This window comes from Cibotium barometz, chromosome 18 (genome assembly GCF_041138505.1).
Source record: "Cibotium barometz isolate CiBa-2024 chromosome 18, ASM4113850v1, whole genome shotgun sequence".
Classification (NCBI taxonomy): domain Eukaryota; kingdom Viridiplantae; phylum Streptophyta; class Polypodiopsida; order Cyatheales; family Cibotiaceae; genus Cibotium; species Cibotium barometz.
In genome coordinates this window covers 22,557,935-22,574,649 of record NC_141063.1, presented here as the reverse complement: position 1 = coordinate 22,574,649, position 16,715 = coordinate 22,557,935, and the positions used below count along the sequence as shown (strand labels likewise).

Genomic DNA, 16,715 nt, shown 5'->3' with positions numbered 1-16,715 from the left:
CTTGTACACACTATAAGGGTGGGCATTATGCCTTTACCCCAACAATGTCCACACATCATTCTCTCTGTCCGGGCACCCCAAATGTGAATCATTATTTTTGCTCAGCAACCACCATGCCCACACTTGTGCTGTTCCATTTTCACAGGGTCATGACACTCAGAATCGAGGAGGTCCTCACCCCGGACTGGGAGCTGGAGTCCTCTCAAACCAACCTCCTCTGCTATCAGATACATGCTCATAGCCTCAGCAAAGAAGAGAAAAAGAAAAGGGGCGAGAGGGCAGCCCTGACGGACTGATCTGGTCAACTCAAAACTCGGCCCCGTCCTCCTGCCATCAGCACTAGGCTACGAGCTGTGGAATATAGAGCCGCCACTCCTCGAATCCAACCTGGCTCAAAACCCACGCAAAGCATGGTGCCCTCTAAGAAACCCCAGTCGACTCTATCCTATGCCTTCTCAAAATCGAGAAGCATCACGACCAGGTCCTCACCGAGAAATCTAGCTCGGGCCGTCGCCTCCCAGAAGGTGAAAATGTTGTCAAGGATACTGCGCTCCTTGACGAATCCTGTCTAGGTAGCATGAATCAACTCCCCAAGGAAGGGCTAGATCCTCAAACTCAAGGCCTTTGCTAAGACCTTGTAGACAATATTGAGGATCGTAATAGGTCTCCAATGCCAAATATCATCTGACACTCCCTCCCCCTTGGGGATAAGAAAGATCAAGCCCTTGGAAAAGCTCTGTGGCATCACCCCAGTGTCCAACACATACTGAAAGCCCCTGCGGAGGCCTGGCCCCAAAAGGTACCAATAGCGCATAAAAAAGGCAGGCGTCAATCCGTCCTCCCCAAGGCAGCTATGGCGCGGAAGGACCCTCAAAGCCTCAACAAGCTCATCCTCTCAAAGAGGCTCACCCAGAACTATGCGCATACGATCTGTGACCCTCCTCTGCACATGGGCCCACACAGTCTGTCTGCAAGCATCATGTGCCTCCATGGCTGGCTCCGCTGAAAGCAGGTCTCTATAGAACTCAGTGGCAATGGCTCTAATCTCCCCGGGCTCAGTGGCTAAAGATCCGTCTTGCCTCCTGAGCTGGCGTACTCCTGCTCGAGCATGGCGGGGTCTGGTAATCTCAAAGAACTCCCCAATCACTCTATCACCAAGCTGCGTCCACTGAGAGGCCTGGCGCTGATAGTAGAACTCATGTCTCTGCTCCTCTGCTTCTCTAACCTCCTGGCGTGCCTGGCTCAGCTGGGACGCCACCCACTCACATGTAGGCTATTGCTCCTGGAGACGCTGGAGCGAAGCAAGGCTACGTCTCAAGCGATGCTCCCGCTCTCGTGTCTCTCCCAGCCGTGTCAAGGCTACAGTGTGCAAAGAAGAGCTGAGCTCGATGAGTCCCTGGGCACACTGGCCTGCTGTATCCAGGTCAGAGCTCTGGCTATCATGCCATATCCTCTCAATGTCCTCAGAAAGACTGGGATCTGTAAGTATCCTCTCTGGGATCCTCAACTGCAAGCTGGTCTCCCGTGTCCTCTCCTCAAGTGTCAAAATAACTGGCGCATGGTCTGAAAAAGAGGTGCCAGCGAGAATGCCAACCGAGCTCCCACGCTCCCCGAACCTGTCGCCCACATAGAAGCGATTGATCCGTGATAGATTAGCCCCTCCCTGCCGGCGATCCGACCGAGAGAAACTAAGACTGTCCTGAGAGCGGGAGAAAGCCTCATGCTGCCATGCATCAGTGATCCTCAATGTCATGCAAAATCGCTTCCAAGCTGCAAGCTCCGTGCCGTGCACTGTGACACGACTGCCTCCCACCCTATCGGCCGGGTCCTCAAGCATGTTGAAATCTCCCCCGACACACCAATGTGCGGCGTCGGGCAGGGCATCTGTAACAAGGGTCCAGAACTCTGCTCTGCCACTAGCATGGTTGGGCACATAGACACTGAGCACGCCAAAGAGCTCATCGTGCATCCTCAGAATAACATATTGTGCTCTACCAGGCACAATGACCCCGCGATCCACAATGGCCTGCTGCCATACATCCGCAATGACCATACATACTCCTCCCTGCCCACCCAAGGGGCCAAATCCTGCAGACCAAAAAGTGTCCCATCTACCAGGCATCACCGAACCATACCTCCGGATCCTGCTCTCACTCAAATGGTGTTCCTGCATCATCAGAATATCAATGCTGCCCCCAACCAGGCATCTCTGAAGCTATTGCCTCAAGCAACCACGATAACGTACATAGTGTGCGCCGCCAAGGCCCTGGACATTCCATGAGATGATCCTCATGGATGACCTGCTGGGTGGAGGCTGTCTCAACCATACGGCGGGCCTTCGCAAGCGGCTTGGATGGAGAATAGTCCTCATCCGAGCGGCTACGAATTTGCCCACCCGGTGTGCTGCAAGAATCTCGGATCAGGCGCCAGTTGGCTGTGTCCCATGGCGACTGCCTCCCGCTCTGAGAGATCAACCTCGTGAATGCATACATAACCAGGGTCGCGTGCTAGGTCTGCCACTATGCGAACCACCAAATGTCGAATCCCTGAGACATCCGCACTCCCGGTATCAAAGAAATGAGCCAACTCCTAGAGTCGGCCTATCACGTCTGTCATCTCCAGATCACTCACATGGTGTGAAAACTCAACTGCCTGAGTCTTCAAAATGCTAAGAGCGAGATCCAGAGTCCACTCCCGGTCGCTAGTGCCACAGAGAGGGAAGGAGAAGCCCACCGCTGAATCAAGTGCCTCCTCCCCTCGGGCCGGAGGTATCACCCCATGAACTCGGATGGGTGCAGGCTCATGGGGACCCTCCGCTCCAAAAAGCCATGTGAAGGAGTAGCCAAAAGTCTCCGAGCGCTGTCTAGTGCCAAGACTACTCAGTCGACTGCGGATAGAGGATATCCGTGAAGCCCGAATCGGCATAGCAGGTCTCCTCTGCGGTGCACGAGCAAGGTCGGTGCTCAGTGCCCGCCGGACTGCAGGTGAGCGCCAGGGTACTGCCAGGGCCTCCCGGGGAGCTGAGGCGAGCGGAGGGGGAGGAGGGGGGGGGAGAAGGGGGTGGGGAAGGAGCCGCTGACAAAACGGGGGCGGGAACGAGAGGGGGCGAAGGTGGAAGCGAGGCGGGAGGGGGGGACGGGGGAGGGAACTCCTGGATGATGGGAGAATTAGGGTTAGGTCATGTGGGAGACATACACAGAGAAGCACAAGGGAGAGAGAGAGAGAGAGTTGTGGGGATAAGTTACCTCATCAAGTATGAGTGTGTGACTCCCCTCTCACACATGTATATTGCACTAGTACACATAGTGCACTTAGTACATTAAAAGTACTAAGTGTACTATGTACTATAACTTATGGGCTTGTACACACTATAAGGGTGGGCATAACGCCTTTACCCCAACAACCTCCCACTTAAAGGCAAAGTGCCCTTAAATGAAGGAAAAGAAAAAATCAGCATGTACATGATAATATACAAGGCCATATCAAGGCTGAAAATGGCCTCATCCAATGCCCATCAAGTGTCTGCAAATGAGCAAACCGCTCCGGAGGCAAACTCTTTGTCAACAGATCAGCCGGGTTGTCATCCGTATGAATCTTAACAAGCTGAATTTGCTTGTTCTCTATCACCTCTCTGATGAAGTGATACTTCACATCCACATGCTTCGTCTTTGCATGAAAGACAGGATTCTTTGCCAACTGGATGGCACTCTGACTATCACAATGCAACAATGGAATATCCCGTGTATAGCCCAAATCAACCACTAACCGAGATAGCCATAATGCCTCCTTGCAAGCCTCTGTGGCTGCAATATACTCGGCCTCTGTAGTAGATAAGGCAGTGCTTCTGCATCCTGGATATCCATGACACAGCACCTCCTGTGAATGTAAATACATAACCGGTAGTAGACTTCCGGTTATCTGGATGACCGGCATAATCCGAATCCGTGTAACCATGCACTAATGCATCCTGTTTGCCAAAGCAAATGCACAAATCCTGTGTGCCCTTCAGGTATCTCATGACACCTTTCACTGCTTCCCAATGCTTCTTGCCAGGGTTGGCCATGTATCTAGAAACCACTCCCACTGCAAATGCAATGTCCGGCCTAGTAGCAACCATGGCATACATGAGACTGCCACAAGCTGAAGCATACGGAATCTTGGCCATATCAGCCCTGTCTCTATCTGACTGTGGGCTGTCCATAGCACTGAGTTTCACATATGGAGGCAAAGGAGTACTAGTCTTCTTCCCCCCGTCCATATTGAACCTCTGCAAAACTTTGCCAATGTATTCCTTCTGAGACAAATACAACACATGCTGATTTCTGTCCCGAAGTATCCGCATACCCAAAATGTGATTTGCATCACCCAAATGCTTCATATCAAAGGTTTCATGCAGCCTCTTCTTCAAGGAATCCATCTCTTTACGAGATTTCCCGGCAATCAACATATCATCAACATACAAGATGAGGATCAATAGACTGCCATCCAAAGCTTTCTTGGTGTACAAGCAGTGATCTATGTCACTTCTCTTGAATTTCTGAGATTTCATGAATGTAACAAATTTATGATACCATTCTCTTGGTGCCTGTTTGAGCCCATAAAGACTCTTTTTCAGCTTGCATACAAGCTTCTCCTTTCCACTCATTGCATAACCCTCTGGCTGCTGCATATATATCTCCTCATGGAGATCACCGTGAAGAAAAGCAGTCTTCACATCCATCTGAATCAAGTCCAGATCATCATGCGCAACCAAAGCCAACACAGCTCTAAGTGTGGTCATTTTGACCACTGGAGAGAAGATCTCCTCAAAGTCCACACCATATTCCTGCTTGAAGCCCTTAGCCACTAACCTGGCTTTGTATCTTGGCTTTGCATCTGGTGCAACTTTGAGCCTGTAAACCCACTTGCATGGCAAAACCTTCTTGCCTGCAGGCAAATGCACCAACTTCCAAGTTCCATTTTTATGCAGAGAATCCATCTCTGACTTCATGGCACGCTCCCATAGAGCCTTGTCTGCCCTCTGTAAAGCCTCCTTATAACATGAGGGCTCCCCACAGTCAGTAAGCATCAAGTAGTCAACCCCTGGAACAAACCTGTCAGGGGCTCTGGAGGGTCTAGTGGACCTCCGTACCCAATGACCATCATTTGCAGGTTGCTGTCCAGCCTGCATATCACCCATTGGTGGCTCCTGTTCCATGCCATAAGGCTGAAATATCATGCCCGGTATCTCCTCTAACTGTGGTATATCCATAGGGATATCTTCTGCCATCTCTGGCTGTCCATTTGGACCATTTTCAGCACCATTTAAGGGCTCGTTTTCCTGCTGTAATGGCTGATTTACAGCCCTTGGTTGTTGTCCATGATGTCCATCATCATCAAAGATGACTCTGCCAGGCTCCTGTTGCCTTGCAGGCTCCTTATACATGCATGTTTCATAAAAAATGACATCATTGCTGCGTATGATCTTTCTATTCACGGGATCCCAAAGTCTATACCCCATTTCACCTCTGTCACCATATCCTAGGAATATGCATTTGTGAGACTTGGGATCAAGTTTGGTGCGCATTTCCCTGCGTATGTGCACGTACGCAACGCAACCAAACCCTCTCAAGTGCTTGTATGACGGAGGCTTCCCTGTCCATACTTCTTCTGGCACTTTCCCACCAAGCCTCGTGTTAGGTGACCTGTTTATAAGGTGAACGGCTGTCATAACAGCTTCAGCCCAAAAACCATGAGGTAATGCAGCATGTGACAACATAGAACGGACCTTCTCCTGTATGGTCCTGTTCATCCTCTCTGCTGTCCCGTTTTGTGGAGGATCATAAGGAGTAGAGAGCTCCCTCTTGATGCCTTTAGCATCACAAAAGTCCTGAAACTGTTTGGACATATATTCTCCACCATTGTCGGAATGCAAAGCCTTCAGTGTTTTGCCAGTTTGATTCTAACCAAGAGCAACAAACTTCTCAAACACTGAGAATGTATCACTCTTCAAACGAAGAGGATAAACCCACACCTTGCGTGTGGCATCATCAATAAAAGACACAAAATATTTTGCCCCTCCCAAAGAAAGCTGAGGCATCTCACATACATCTGTATGCACAAGCTCTAACTGAGCATCTTTCTGTCCAAGAGCTTTCTTGTGGGGGCACTGTAGTTGCCTACCATATATACAATGCTCACAAAATTGAAAACTTGAAAACTTTAGAGAAGGCAAGTAACCCAAACGAGACAATTGCTCCATTCCTTTGACACTCATGTGTCCCAACCGGCTATGCCACATAGAGATTTCCGGCAGCTCGGTTGCATTTACATTAGCATGGTGACAAACACCTGCATGAATGAAATAAAGAGTGTCCACCTTAGAGCCTCTGGCAACAACCAGTGAGCCCTTACAAATCTTCCACTTTCCACTACCAAATGTGGTAACATAACCAGCATCATCAAGCTGTCCAGTAGAAAGCAGATTCTTTTTGATCTCAGGCACATGCCTGATATCATGGAGCATAAGCTGTGAGCCATCTGAAAATACAAGCCTCACATCACCTCTGCCAAGAATTTTGCATGCATGGTTATCACCCAAATAAACCACTCCTTCATTGCCAGCAGTATACCTGACAAACAAGTCTCTGCAACCTGTGACATGAAAGGAGGCACCTGAATCAATGATCCATGAGTGCATACCATGACCACCTGTAAGAAGTGAATGGGCATCAAGTGAAGACGTAAAGAGGACCTCATCCTCACTGCCACCTGCATGTGACACATTGATTTCTTCAATCTTGACTCCACTTTTGCCCTTCGGCTTGGCTTCATCCTTGTCTTTGTCTTTGCCTTTTCCCTTTTCTTTTTGATCATTTTTCCATTTGTAGCATTGCTTTTTAATGTGTCCCTTCTTGCCACAATAATGGCATTCCAAATCCTTTTTGGAGCGAGACTTGCTCCTTCCCCGTTCTTGGCTTTTCCCCCTTTGCTGGGATCTCCCACGTGCATTCATTGCATTGGACTTTCCAACAAAGTTGTTTTTCCTGTTCATCTCTTCTTGAAGAAGAGCACCCTCAACATCTGCATATGACAGCATAGCATTCGAATTGCTAGTGGCTGTCCTGAATGTGTCCCAACTCTCTGGCAAAGTGCATAACAGAAAAGTGGCTTTGAACTCATCGTCCATTGCCAACTTTTGATTAATGACCTGGCTGACAATACCATTAAACTCATTTAGATGGGCTGTCATAGACGCCCCTTCCTTCATCTGAAGACCTATGAGTTTCTTCAACCAATACACTTTGCTTGAGGCACTTTGTTGGGCATACAAGTCCTGCAATCTCTGCCACATTCCCCAAGCTGTCTTCTCTTCACGAATGCTGAAAAGTAATGAGTCTGACACAGACACATGATAGTAGATCTTACCAGCTCATCCATATCTTCCCACTCTTCAGCAGTAAGAGAAGCGGGCATTACAACCCTATCTTTGATAGGCTTGTGCTGCTTTTTCTGGAGCAACACATTGTAGCACTGGGTTTGCCAAATATCATAATTATGCGAGCCTTCAAGCTTCTTGATGTGAAGCAATGAAGAGCTCTCACCTGTGGTTGCCATAGCAAAATGCAACCTGTAAATGCCTGACTCCCTGCAAAATGTGCAAACACTGCACCAAAAGCACACAAAGTGCTCACAGTTTTTCTCCCAAGCTTTATCTCCCACTGTGGAAGCACAAATGCAACTTTTCTCCCACTTTATGTGATGAAAACACCAAAATCTGGTTGCTGCAGATTTTGGACAGCACCTTAAATGTGCTCTTTTGCCCTTCCAAAGTACTGTACAGCAGTACCAAGTGCTCACCAATGATGTACCAAACCTGTACCGGCAAGTTCAGCAGCTGAAATTGAACCTTTTGGTCACTCAAAACAGTGTACAGCCATGCCAAAACATGCACAAAGTTGTGCCAAATCTGTACCAGCAAGTACAATAGCAATAAATGCTCTCCTGGCTGTCCAAACGAGTAAAAATCAGACTTTTACAGTCCCGAACACTGCATAAAACAGTCCCGAACAGAAATTGGGCAAAAGCCCCTTGACTGCAAGCTGATTTCTGAGGATTCAAGGCATAAATGTCTTGCCTGCTGCTTTGCCAAGCTCAACAAGCATACAAACTTGAAAAGCCCCTTGATTTGAGATCAATTTCTGATCATGCATGGTACATTGGCGCACATGAAGGCATCCAGAGTGTTCACGATGCTTCCCCCTGGCCACATATACATCCAAATAATGAAAGCCCCTTGATTTACAGGCACATTGAGTGCTTGTAAGACATCAACACACTATCCACAGCATCAAATGCGATTGCCTGCATGCAAATCAACCAAATCGGCACAAAAGCCCCTTGATTTGCACTGCAATTTGCTGCAGTTTTGCCCAAATGTGCGATTTTTCACATCATACAGCATGTATGAGTGCTTAATTGCACAATTACATCAAAAGCCCCAAATTTCGACATCCAATTTCCTGCAAATTGATCCTGATTGTGACCAATTTCCTGCAAATTGATCCTGATTGTGACCAATGTCACCCAATTTTGCCAATTTTGCTCAAAATTGAGCAATTCGACACCTGTACCTGCTCAATTGCAAATAATGGACATAAAAATTCCCGAAATTGAAGCAAAATACCTCTAATTTGGATTGAATTTGAGGGGCAATTCTAATTTGAGTGCTGATGCTGCTGCAGAATGCTATTGCTGCCTATTGCTCTCTTCTGCTGCTGCCACGAGGAAGGAAGAAACACCGCCTTCAATAAGTGCAGCTGGTTATGGCTTTGCTCATGTTTGGAGTGACAATTTTCTGCAACGAATGGAAGTTGTTCGACGTGGGAAGCTTTCTTCCCATTTCCATCAGGCTTTTGTGGAGAGGGCAGCCGCCATGTGAGCGAAGAGCATGCCCGTGAGGAAGCAGGCGACACAAGCCACTGAGAAGAGCTTGGGAGATGCAGCAGCCGATCCTCTGACGCGCATTGGAGCAAGGGGGAGAGGTAGATACAGATCGAAGAACCTGCCTTCGCTTTCGGCTCGCTGCTCACGCTCGACTGGCTTCCTTCGCTACTGGCCAGGCGTCGCCTTGTATTCGCCTTCACTCAAGCCTTGTGCTTCGTATTGCTGCTGTGCGCTTCGCTCGCCTAGTGCCAAGCTACAAGACGGGCTCCGCCCAACGATTCTTCGCTCGTGTGCCTTCGCCTAGCATATGAACGCCCAGCACTAGCCTCCTCGCTGCCTCAGCCACGCTACACGATTAGCGTGTGTTGACGTATTCGCTATGAGCGCCACCCGCCTACAGCAACAGCCGCTGGTGGCCACAAAGCGCAACAAGCTTATCGCCTAAGTTTGCCTCTTCGCTCGCCTAGCTTCTCCTTTGGCCTCTTCACCGAGGAGCAGCCTGGGCAGCCTCGTGGGCTGGCTACGTGGGCAGCTGGTTGGCCAGCCCCTTTTGTGCTGCAAGGAGCAGGGCGACCAGGAATTAAAAAGGGGGGGGCGGCCAGCAGAGCAGAAGAGGGAGGAGAACCTGGTGACCAAAGCTCTGATACCGGTTGATGGGAGAATTAGGGTTAGGTCATGTGGGAGACATACACAGAGAAGCACAAGGGAGAGAGAGAGAGAGTTGTGGGGATAAGTCAACTCATCAAGTATGAGTGTGTGACTCCCCTATCACACATGTATATTGCACTAGTACACATAGTGCACTTAGTACATTAAAAGTACTAAGTGTACTATGTACTATAACTTATGGGCTTGTACACACTATAAGGGTGGGCATAACGCCTTTACCCCAACACTGGAGGGGAGCAAAACTGTTCCTCACTGGAACCCAGTGATGCTGAGACTGTGACTGCTGCTGCATCGGTCTCTGGGCAGGCTGCTGTGGTTGTCTCCCTCTATGGCGCCCCTGTACAGGCTGCCAATGCGAGGTCTCTGTGGGCTGAGCAGGCTGCCTGCCGAGCCGCATCTGTGGGCGGGCCATCGGGGGCCTGCTGCTGCTGTGAAGGTCGGGATCTCCTGCGAGGGCAGGCCTTGGCCAGGTGACCAACGTGCCTGCATATAAAACACTGATTCGAGAGTCCCGAAAACTCCACTCTCTAATCGATCCATCCCCCCTCCTATCCTAGGTAGCTGAATGACCTTTGGAAGGGAGGAGATGTGAGGAACCAAAACCCTGACCGAAGGCAGGCCAGCTGCTCTAGCCACCACTGAAGCTGCTGTGGGGCCAGTCTCAAGCACCGAGCCCACCAATGCTCCTATCCTAGAAAGGAGCGGGAGGTACTCGCGGCCGAGTCCAGGGAAGCAAACTGTGACATGGAATAGGCGCTCTCCTTGCTCGGCCGCTGCTAAATCGAAGCCATGCTGCCAAGGTCTGAAAAAGGCCCGAGCGCCCCTGATGTCCAAGGGGACTCATGGCTAGGACCTGGGCCACGCTCTAGGCTGCTGACTCGAACTCAATCTGGTAGTGTCCACGGCCCAGTAACTGAACATCTAGGATCTTGCCCACATCTGCAAGAAGGCGGGCCTGGAGAAGATCCCGGATCTCCCCTCTGCTGGGGCGAGTGCCGACTATACGGCAGATGGTGGAATGTGCCTGGAGGCGTTCCACCTCTACGGCGAGGCTCGCTTCCTCTTCTGGCGAAAGAGAAAGCCTGATGGGGATATCCTCAGGGGCAGGCGAGGGGGCTGCGGACGAGTCCCTCTGAGGCGGGGCGGGAGGAAACTCCATCAGAGTCTGAAGCTTTGTCGAAGGCGAAGCGTGAATTGAGAGTCCTGCAAGAACCGAGCTGCACAAAAGGCGGAGCGGGGAGGGGCGGAGGGGGAAAGGCGGAAGACAGAGGAGGAGGGGGAAAGAAAGGGGGGGGGGGGGGGGGAGAAAGGGGGGCGGAAAGAAAATGAAAAAGAGGGGAGCGAAGGCAGGCGGAGGGGGCGGGCCACGGAGGAAGGGGAGAAAGCAGGGGCGCGAAGGAGACGGATCGGGGGGGGGGGGGGGGGGGGGGGGGGGGGGGGGGGCGCGCGCGAGTGAGCAGAGGCGGGCTGGCGCGAATGAGCAGAGGCGGGGGGAGCAGCGAAGGCAGAAAGGACGAGGCAAGCGGGTGGAGCAGACGCGAGGGCGGGGAGGGGGGTGAGCGTGCAGGCTGCAGCGGGAGCAGGGGGGAGCGGAAGCTTCAGCGAGCTCTTCGTGATCCACCGTCTCGCCCATTTACTTGGGACATGGATTATGATATCTGAAGCATGTACATTTTAGACTATGGTTGTTTGTTTTTTTCCTGGAAGATTGAAAAGTTGGGAAAATGATAGGCACCTGATATGCTGGGACAGCTCACTAGCTGGGATCAAAAGTTCCGCAACGCTTACATTATAGTCTGGTACAAATATTACCTGCGGCCAGAGCATTCAGAAAGTTAGGAAAGAAGAGAATCCAAATAATATGCTGCAAGGGCATAGTGTTATTTTGACGGAAAAAAAAGGGATCCCATTTCAAAATTGGCATGAAATCTTCTCCACTAATTGGTGTGCACAACATGCACAGGATAATCCAGCTCACTTTCTAGTTTCTCTTCACACAGAAGTCTTTGAATGATAAAGACTATAATCTCTACCCAAAAGCAATTCAACAAGACTCAAATCCTTAGTGGCAGTTTCCATCATAAAAACAACACACATGTTAGCCACAAAATAATTATTTTGAAAACATTAAAAAAGATCAAATTCTACCTTTAACAAGTCCCCAATATCAGGGTCGTTATTTACTGTGGCACCAACATCTGTGATCAACTTCACTATTCTCTTGGCTTGCACATATGTTGCAAAAGCTTTCCCTCCAAACATGCACACTCGAGGAACATACTTTGCTTTGCGCTCTTCTGGAGTCATCTCTTTCATCTTCTTGTAGCGATAAATTAAACCCAATATGTTCAAAAACTGTCTCTTGTACTCATGGATACGTTTCACCTTCAAAAAAAAGCATCACTACAACTTTACAACCACAATAGTCAAAGCCTTTCCTGAAGGACAGAATACAGGTTGCATTTTCACGGATGCTCACTTGTATGTCAAAAAGGGCATCAGAACTAATCACATAGCCAGTCTTCTCCTTAATGTAAGATGCAAGTTTCAGCTTGTTTGCTTTTTTTGCCTGCCTCCATTCTTTATGTAGCTCTTCATTATCGGCAAACTGTAGTTTTCCAAAACAGTCAACTCAAATTAAACAGATTTTCAAAATATTATTGACCCAAGCTTTGATAGATTAGTACATGTGATAATCCTTGGCACATCATTGAAGAAAACAAGCGACTCACACCCATCACTAATCCTGCTAGGTAGGAATCATACCCACACGGGATATATGATGTCCCTAATCAACCCCTACCTGATAAATCACACATCCCAAGTCCCTCGTCAGCCACCCTCTTCACCACATTCTTTTTTTTTAGTGAAGCCACTGTCTCATTAAGAAAAACAAATTATACATTCATAGCTGTCCCAAATTGGGGCAGCTACTACTCAGTTCAAAAACAATGGGAAAACACTTCTAATTGCTGGAAGCAAGGACCTCCAATTTCATGAGAATCTTGGAGGGATTGGAAAAGGGCTCATTGGAAATAAACAAATAGCCGGACAGAATCTCCACAAAAGAGCAACTGATTCCGAGCATGGTAGATAATCCACAATGCCCAGAATCCACTCTAGTCAAGTAAGTCTGTATAAGTTGGTAGGGAAGAAGAAAGGCAGCCAAAAAGCCAGAACATTCGACCAAAACGCCTCCCCGGAAAACGAGCCCGAAGATGTCCAGACAAATCATCAAGAAAATCCCGAGAGTGCGAGCAATACCAAAGAAGGTGAGGCATTGTCTCTGTAGGATGGGAGCACCACCTACAAGAAGCACCAGCAATACACCTTCATACCAAAAGAGATCCCACTGGGAATACCCCAACCAGACATCTCCATAGAAACAGTCGTTGCTTGAGGGGCAATCCACTCTTCCAAATTCTTTTCAATGCAGCTTTCTACCAAGCAAGAGATTTTGACACATGCCAGAGGCGATTTGCATGATCCTCAATCCATGGAGGTGGTAAGAGTAACCTATAAACCTTGGCCGCAGACAAATTGGTAAAAGGTATAGGAGTATGTCCTAGAAGCTGCCTATCAAAACACCAATCTTGAAGTCTCTTATGTTTCCTCAAGCATTGGGACTCGCTGAAAGGGATGCATCATTTCTGAAATGACTCTCCATACTGGCCTGTGATGCATCCCCAAGTTGCATTGTCTGACTGCACGTGGAAAAGTGAGAACATAACCATTTTCAAAACCCTCTTCACCACATTCACTACAACAAAGGCCCTATTAAAGCTACATAAAGACAAAGCTAAGGATCATGAGGAACTTCCGCATGGAGCATCTCGCTCATGGCTGGAAAACCCTAGCTCCAATCCTTGCTTACATCTTCAATAGGGCTCTCTGTGAGGCCCCCACGCCCACTCCTGCTATAGTCCCTATCCATAAAGCATTAGTTCATGGGTAGAAGGACAGCGCTTGAGGGCCACGGGGCAAGGACGTTTCGGCAGGAACTCCACCCTGGACCACAACTTCAATCTTTGAGCAATCATTGAGGAGGCAAGAACATGGAGGCAGCGAATCTAGTGTTGCTTTGTGGATTTCAAGAGGGCCTTTGTCTCCATTCCACGATAACGGCTCTTTGCTCCCCTATATGAGTTGCATTTCCCCTCAGAGATGACATGGGGAGTGACGGCAATGTACGAGTCTGTGACAGGTTGTGTATGGGCACCTGGGAAATGTTTGGCGAGGTCTGCAGTACTCTCTTGATCAAACAGGCTTGCCCCCACTCTCCCCCACTTTGTTTGGTCTATACATTGATGTAATTTCAGATTTCATTGACAGGATTGAGGGCACAGGATTACGGCTTGCCCGCCCAAGTGGTGATACCTATCCTATTCTGTGCGGATGATACTGTCCTTGTATCAAACTCAGCCAAGAGATTTTAGAGGCATTTGAATGCATCTCAGACCTATGACGATCATTAATCTCCCGCCTTTCTGCCCGTTCGCATCCCAGCTCTCTTCCATCATTCATAAATCAGCCCAAACCAGTTTTCCCCACAGCATTTGCTCTACCACCAAGCCCCCCATAGACTCACAACCCCAAAATGGCCAGTTTGATGATGATTGTAAGACCATGCAGAACCACCTACAGGACGGGGCCCGGACATGGGTTCGCAGGCCATGCCGGCTTCAGGAGTAACTATTCTACCTAGAATCATATCTTTACCCTCCGAGCTATTATTAAGGAGGCAAGGGCATGACATGAGAGCAAAAGGTATACTGCTGTTTTGTGGACTTTTGGGGCTTTTGATTCCGTCCCCATCGATCGCGGCTCCTAGATCGCCTACAGCAGCTAAAGTTCCCATCAGACATGATATTAGGGGTGATGGCCTTATACGAAACCATAACTGGTAGGGTTCAGGCACCAGGTTGGATCTCAAGGGATATCAGCAGCAGTGTTGGCATCAAACTGGGTAGCCTGCTCTCTCTCTCACTATTCAGGCTGGATATAGACGAGATCTCATCATTTGTGGACAGATTTGAGGGACAGGCACACAGCTAGCCCAGGCAGTGGTGCCCATTTTGCTTTATGCAGATAACATAGCCTAGATTTCTAATTCAACAGAGGAGCTATTGAGACACCTGGATGCACCGTAGTGGTTTTGTGATGAGAGAGACCTCGCAGTTAACCTCAGCAAAACCAAGCTGGTGGTCTTTAACACTTCATACCAGAAGAGAGCGGATCAATCTTTTATATACAGAGGAGCCTAGGTGAATATTGTCACACCTTATTTGTACCTTGATGTGATCTATAAAGGCCCGATCTTTTCCATGATACCACCAGCCTATTCCTGACAAGAGGATATGCAGCTCTAGCCCGCCGTCTGTATGAAGTCTTGAGGTGACAGTGTAATCCTACCAGGCTTTGGCATATCATTCCTTCATTGTCCATCGGTGTCTTCTCAGCAGTCTCCCCAAAGACAATAATACCCCGCCCCCACCCCCCCCCCTCTCTCCATCAGTTGTGTACTATGTTTTGGTCTCATAGGCCACTTTGGCCTTTCGCAGACATTAATATATCTTTCTTTCTTTCTTTCTTTCTCTCTCTCTCTCTCTCTCTCACTACAGAGAGCCTCAGAGATCAGAGCTGCCAGACTACCCGGACGCAGACCACCACTACTCCATCAGGCCCTGTCTGCCCAAATCCAGGCACGATACCACATAGCTATGGAGGAGAAAGCCCAGAGGCTACACCAGGGCACAACAGATGTGAAAGTCCTCCTCGCTCCATGCCCCATGTATGATGTCCTACACCCCACCATCTCCACTGGGTAGAATTAGTAGCATACCACCTATCATGATTGTACATCTATAGCATGCTAGACAGTGACTGCATAGTGAGCTGCATATGACTAGGATAAGCTTTTCATTTCAGTTTTTCTTTCCATGATACTCAGGACATGGACTTGTTGTATACAGATTTGTCTCATAGGCCAATCGGCCTTCCATAGACGTTAATATATCTCTTTCTTTCTTTTTTTCTCGCCCCATTCTTGATATCCTTGATGGCCCCCTCCTCCTACCGGGGCGGGGGGGGGGGGTGGGGGGGGGGTGTTGTGGGAGGGGGGTGGGGGGACAAAACTAAATCTCTTGACAATAAATAAAAAAACATTTTTAAAAAGTAATAAAAATAACCTGACGCAGTTTAGCCAATTCCTCTGTTTTAAGAACCCAAGCCTCGGAACCAACCCACTTGGTTATAACTCTACTCAGCTCCGGGTTGCAAAAGTGTAACCATCGTCTAGGAGTAACTCCATTTGTTTTATTCTGAAACTTACTTGGCCAAATCTGCATAGCAAAAAGAATTCACACATTGACATGAGAAAATATGGACCTCTCTCTCTCTCTCTCTCTCTCTCTCTCTCTCTCTCTCTTTTGCATATGCTTTGGGTCTTTTGCAGACGTTAATATGTATCTCTCTCCCCTTTTCCGATCTTGCCACTCCCTTCTGGGCATAGCCCTAATTGTGTTGCCTTTAGCCGGGTTAGCTTAAACCAATCGTGATTGTTGCCACCAGACGTAGCCACTAGCTGCAGTTTGCCGCCTCTTCCACTTCAAAGGCGGCGCACAGCCCAGCAGGCCCTGGCGTGTGGACGCAAGGGAGAGGTCGAAGATCCTAGCGCACATCAGCAAGTCTCTCACCACTACCATCTACGACACCCTCTGGGTCCCCAGCAGTGCAAGGTTTGTGCTTGTTGGATCAACTGCTAGAACAACAGGGACGATACAGGTATATGAGCTGAATGGTCCTGATTTGAACAAGGTTACAGTGTCGGAGAAACCAACAAGCATCAAGTGTGGAACTTTTGGTGCTTCTAGCCTATTAGCAAGAGGCGCAAGCTTGTTTCACTTGTCATAAGTTTGGGCATATGGCTTCTGAATGTCCTTCTCTGCTGCATCCTCCGCCGTTATCTGCTGTACCTCCCATTTCAGCGAATGAGCAGCCAACTCAAGTTAAGGAGACACCAAAAATCAAGCCACTCGAAATACTCAAAAGGAGAAAGAGAAAGGAAAAGCTAAAGTTATTCCACAAGTTGTTTCTTCTTTGGCAGTGCCTAATCAACCTAA

At 48.8% G+C, this 16,715-nt stretch overlaps 1 protein-coding gene across 2 annotated transcripts in view; it reads right to left on the bottom strand.

The window, feature by feature from the left end:
- LOC147629077 (alpha-1,4 glucan phosphorylase L isozyme, chloroplastic/amyloplastic-like) overlaps positions 1-16,715 on the bottom strand; it is a 107,318-nt gene that overhangs the window by 17,474 nt on the left and 73,129 nt on the right. For both annotated transcript variants that reach the window (XM_086812321.1, XM_086812322.1), the window contains 4 exons: positions 15,783-15,935; positions 12,074-12,202; positions 11,743-11,979; positions 11,330-11,406 (listed from right to left, as the gene is read on the bottom strand). In XM_086812321.1, coding sequence (XP_086668447.1) covers positions 11,330-11,406; positions 11,743-11,979; positions 12,074-12,202; positions 15,783-15,935 — 596 coding nt within the window. The remainder of the gene's footprint in view (positions 1-11,329; positions 11,407-11,742; positions 11,980-12,073; positions 12,203-15,782; positions 15,936-16,715) is intronic.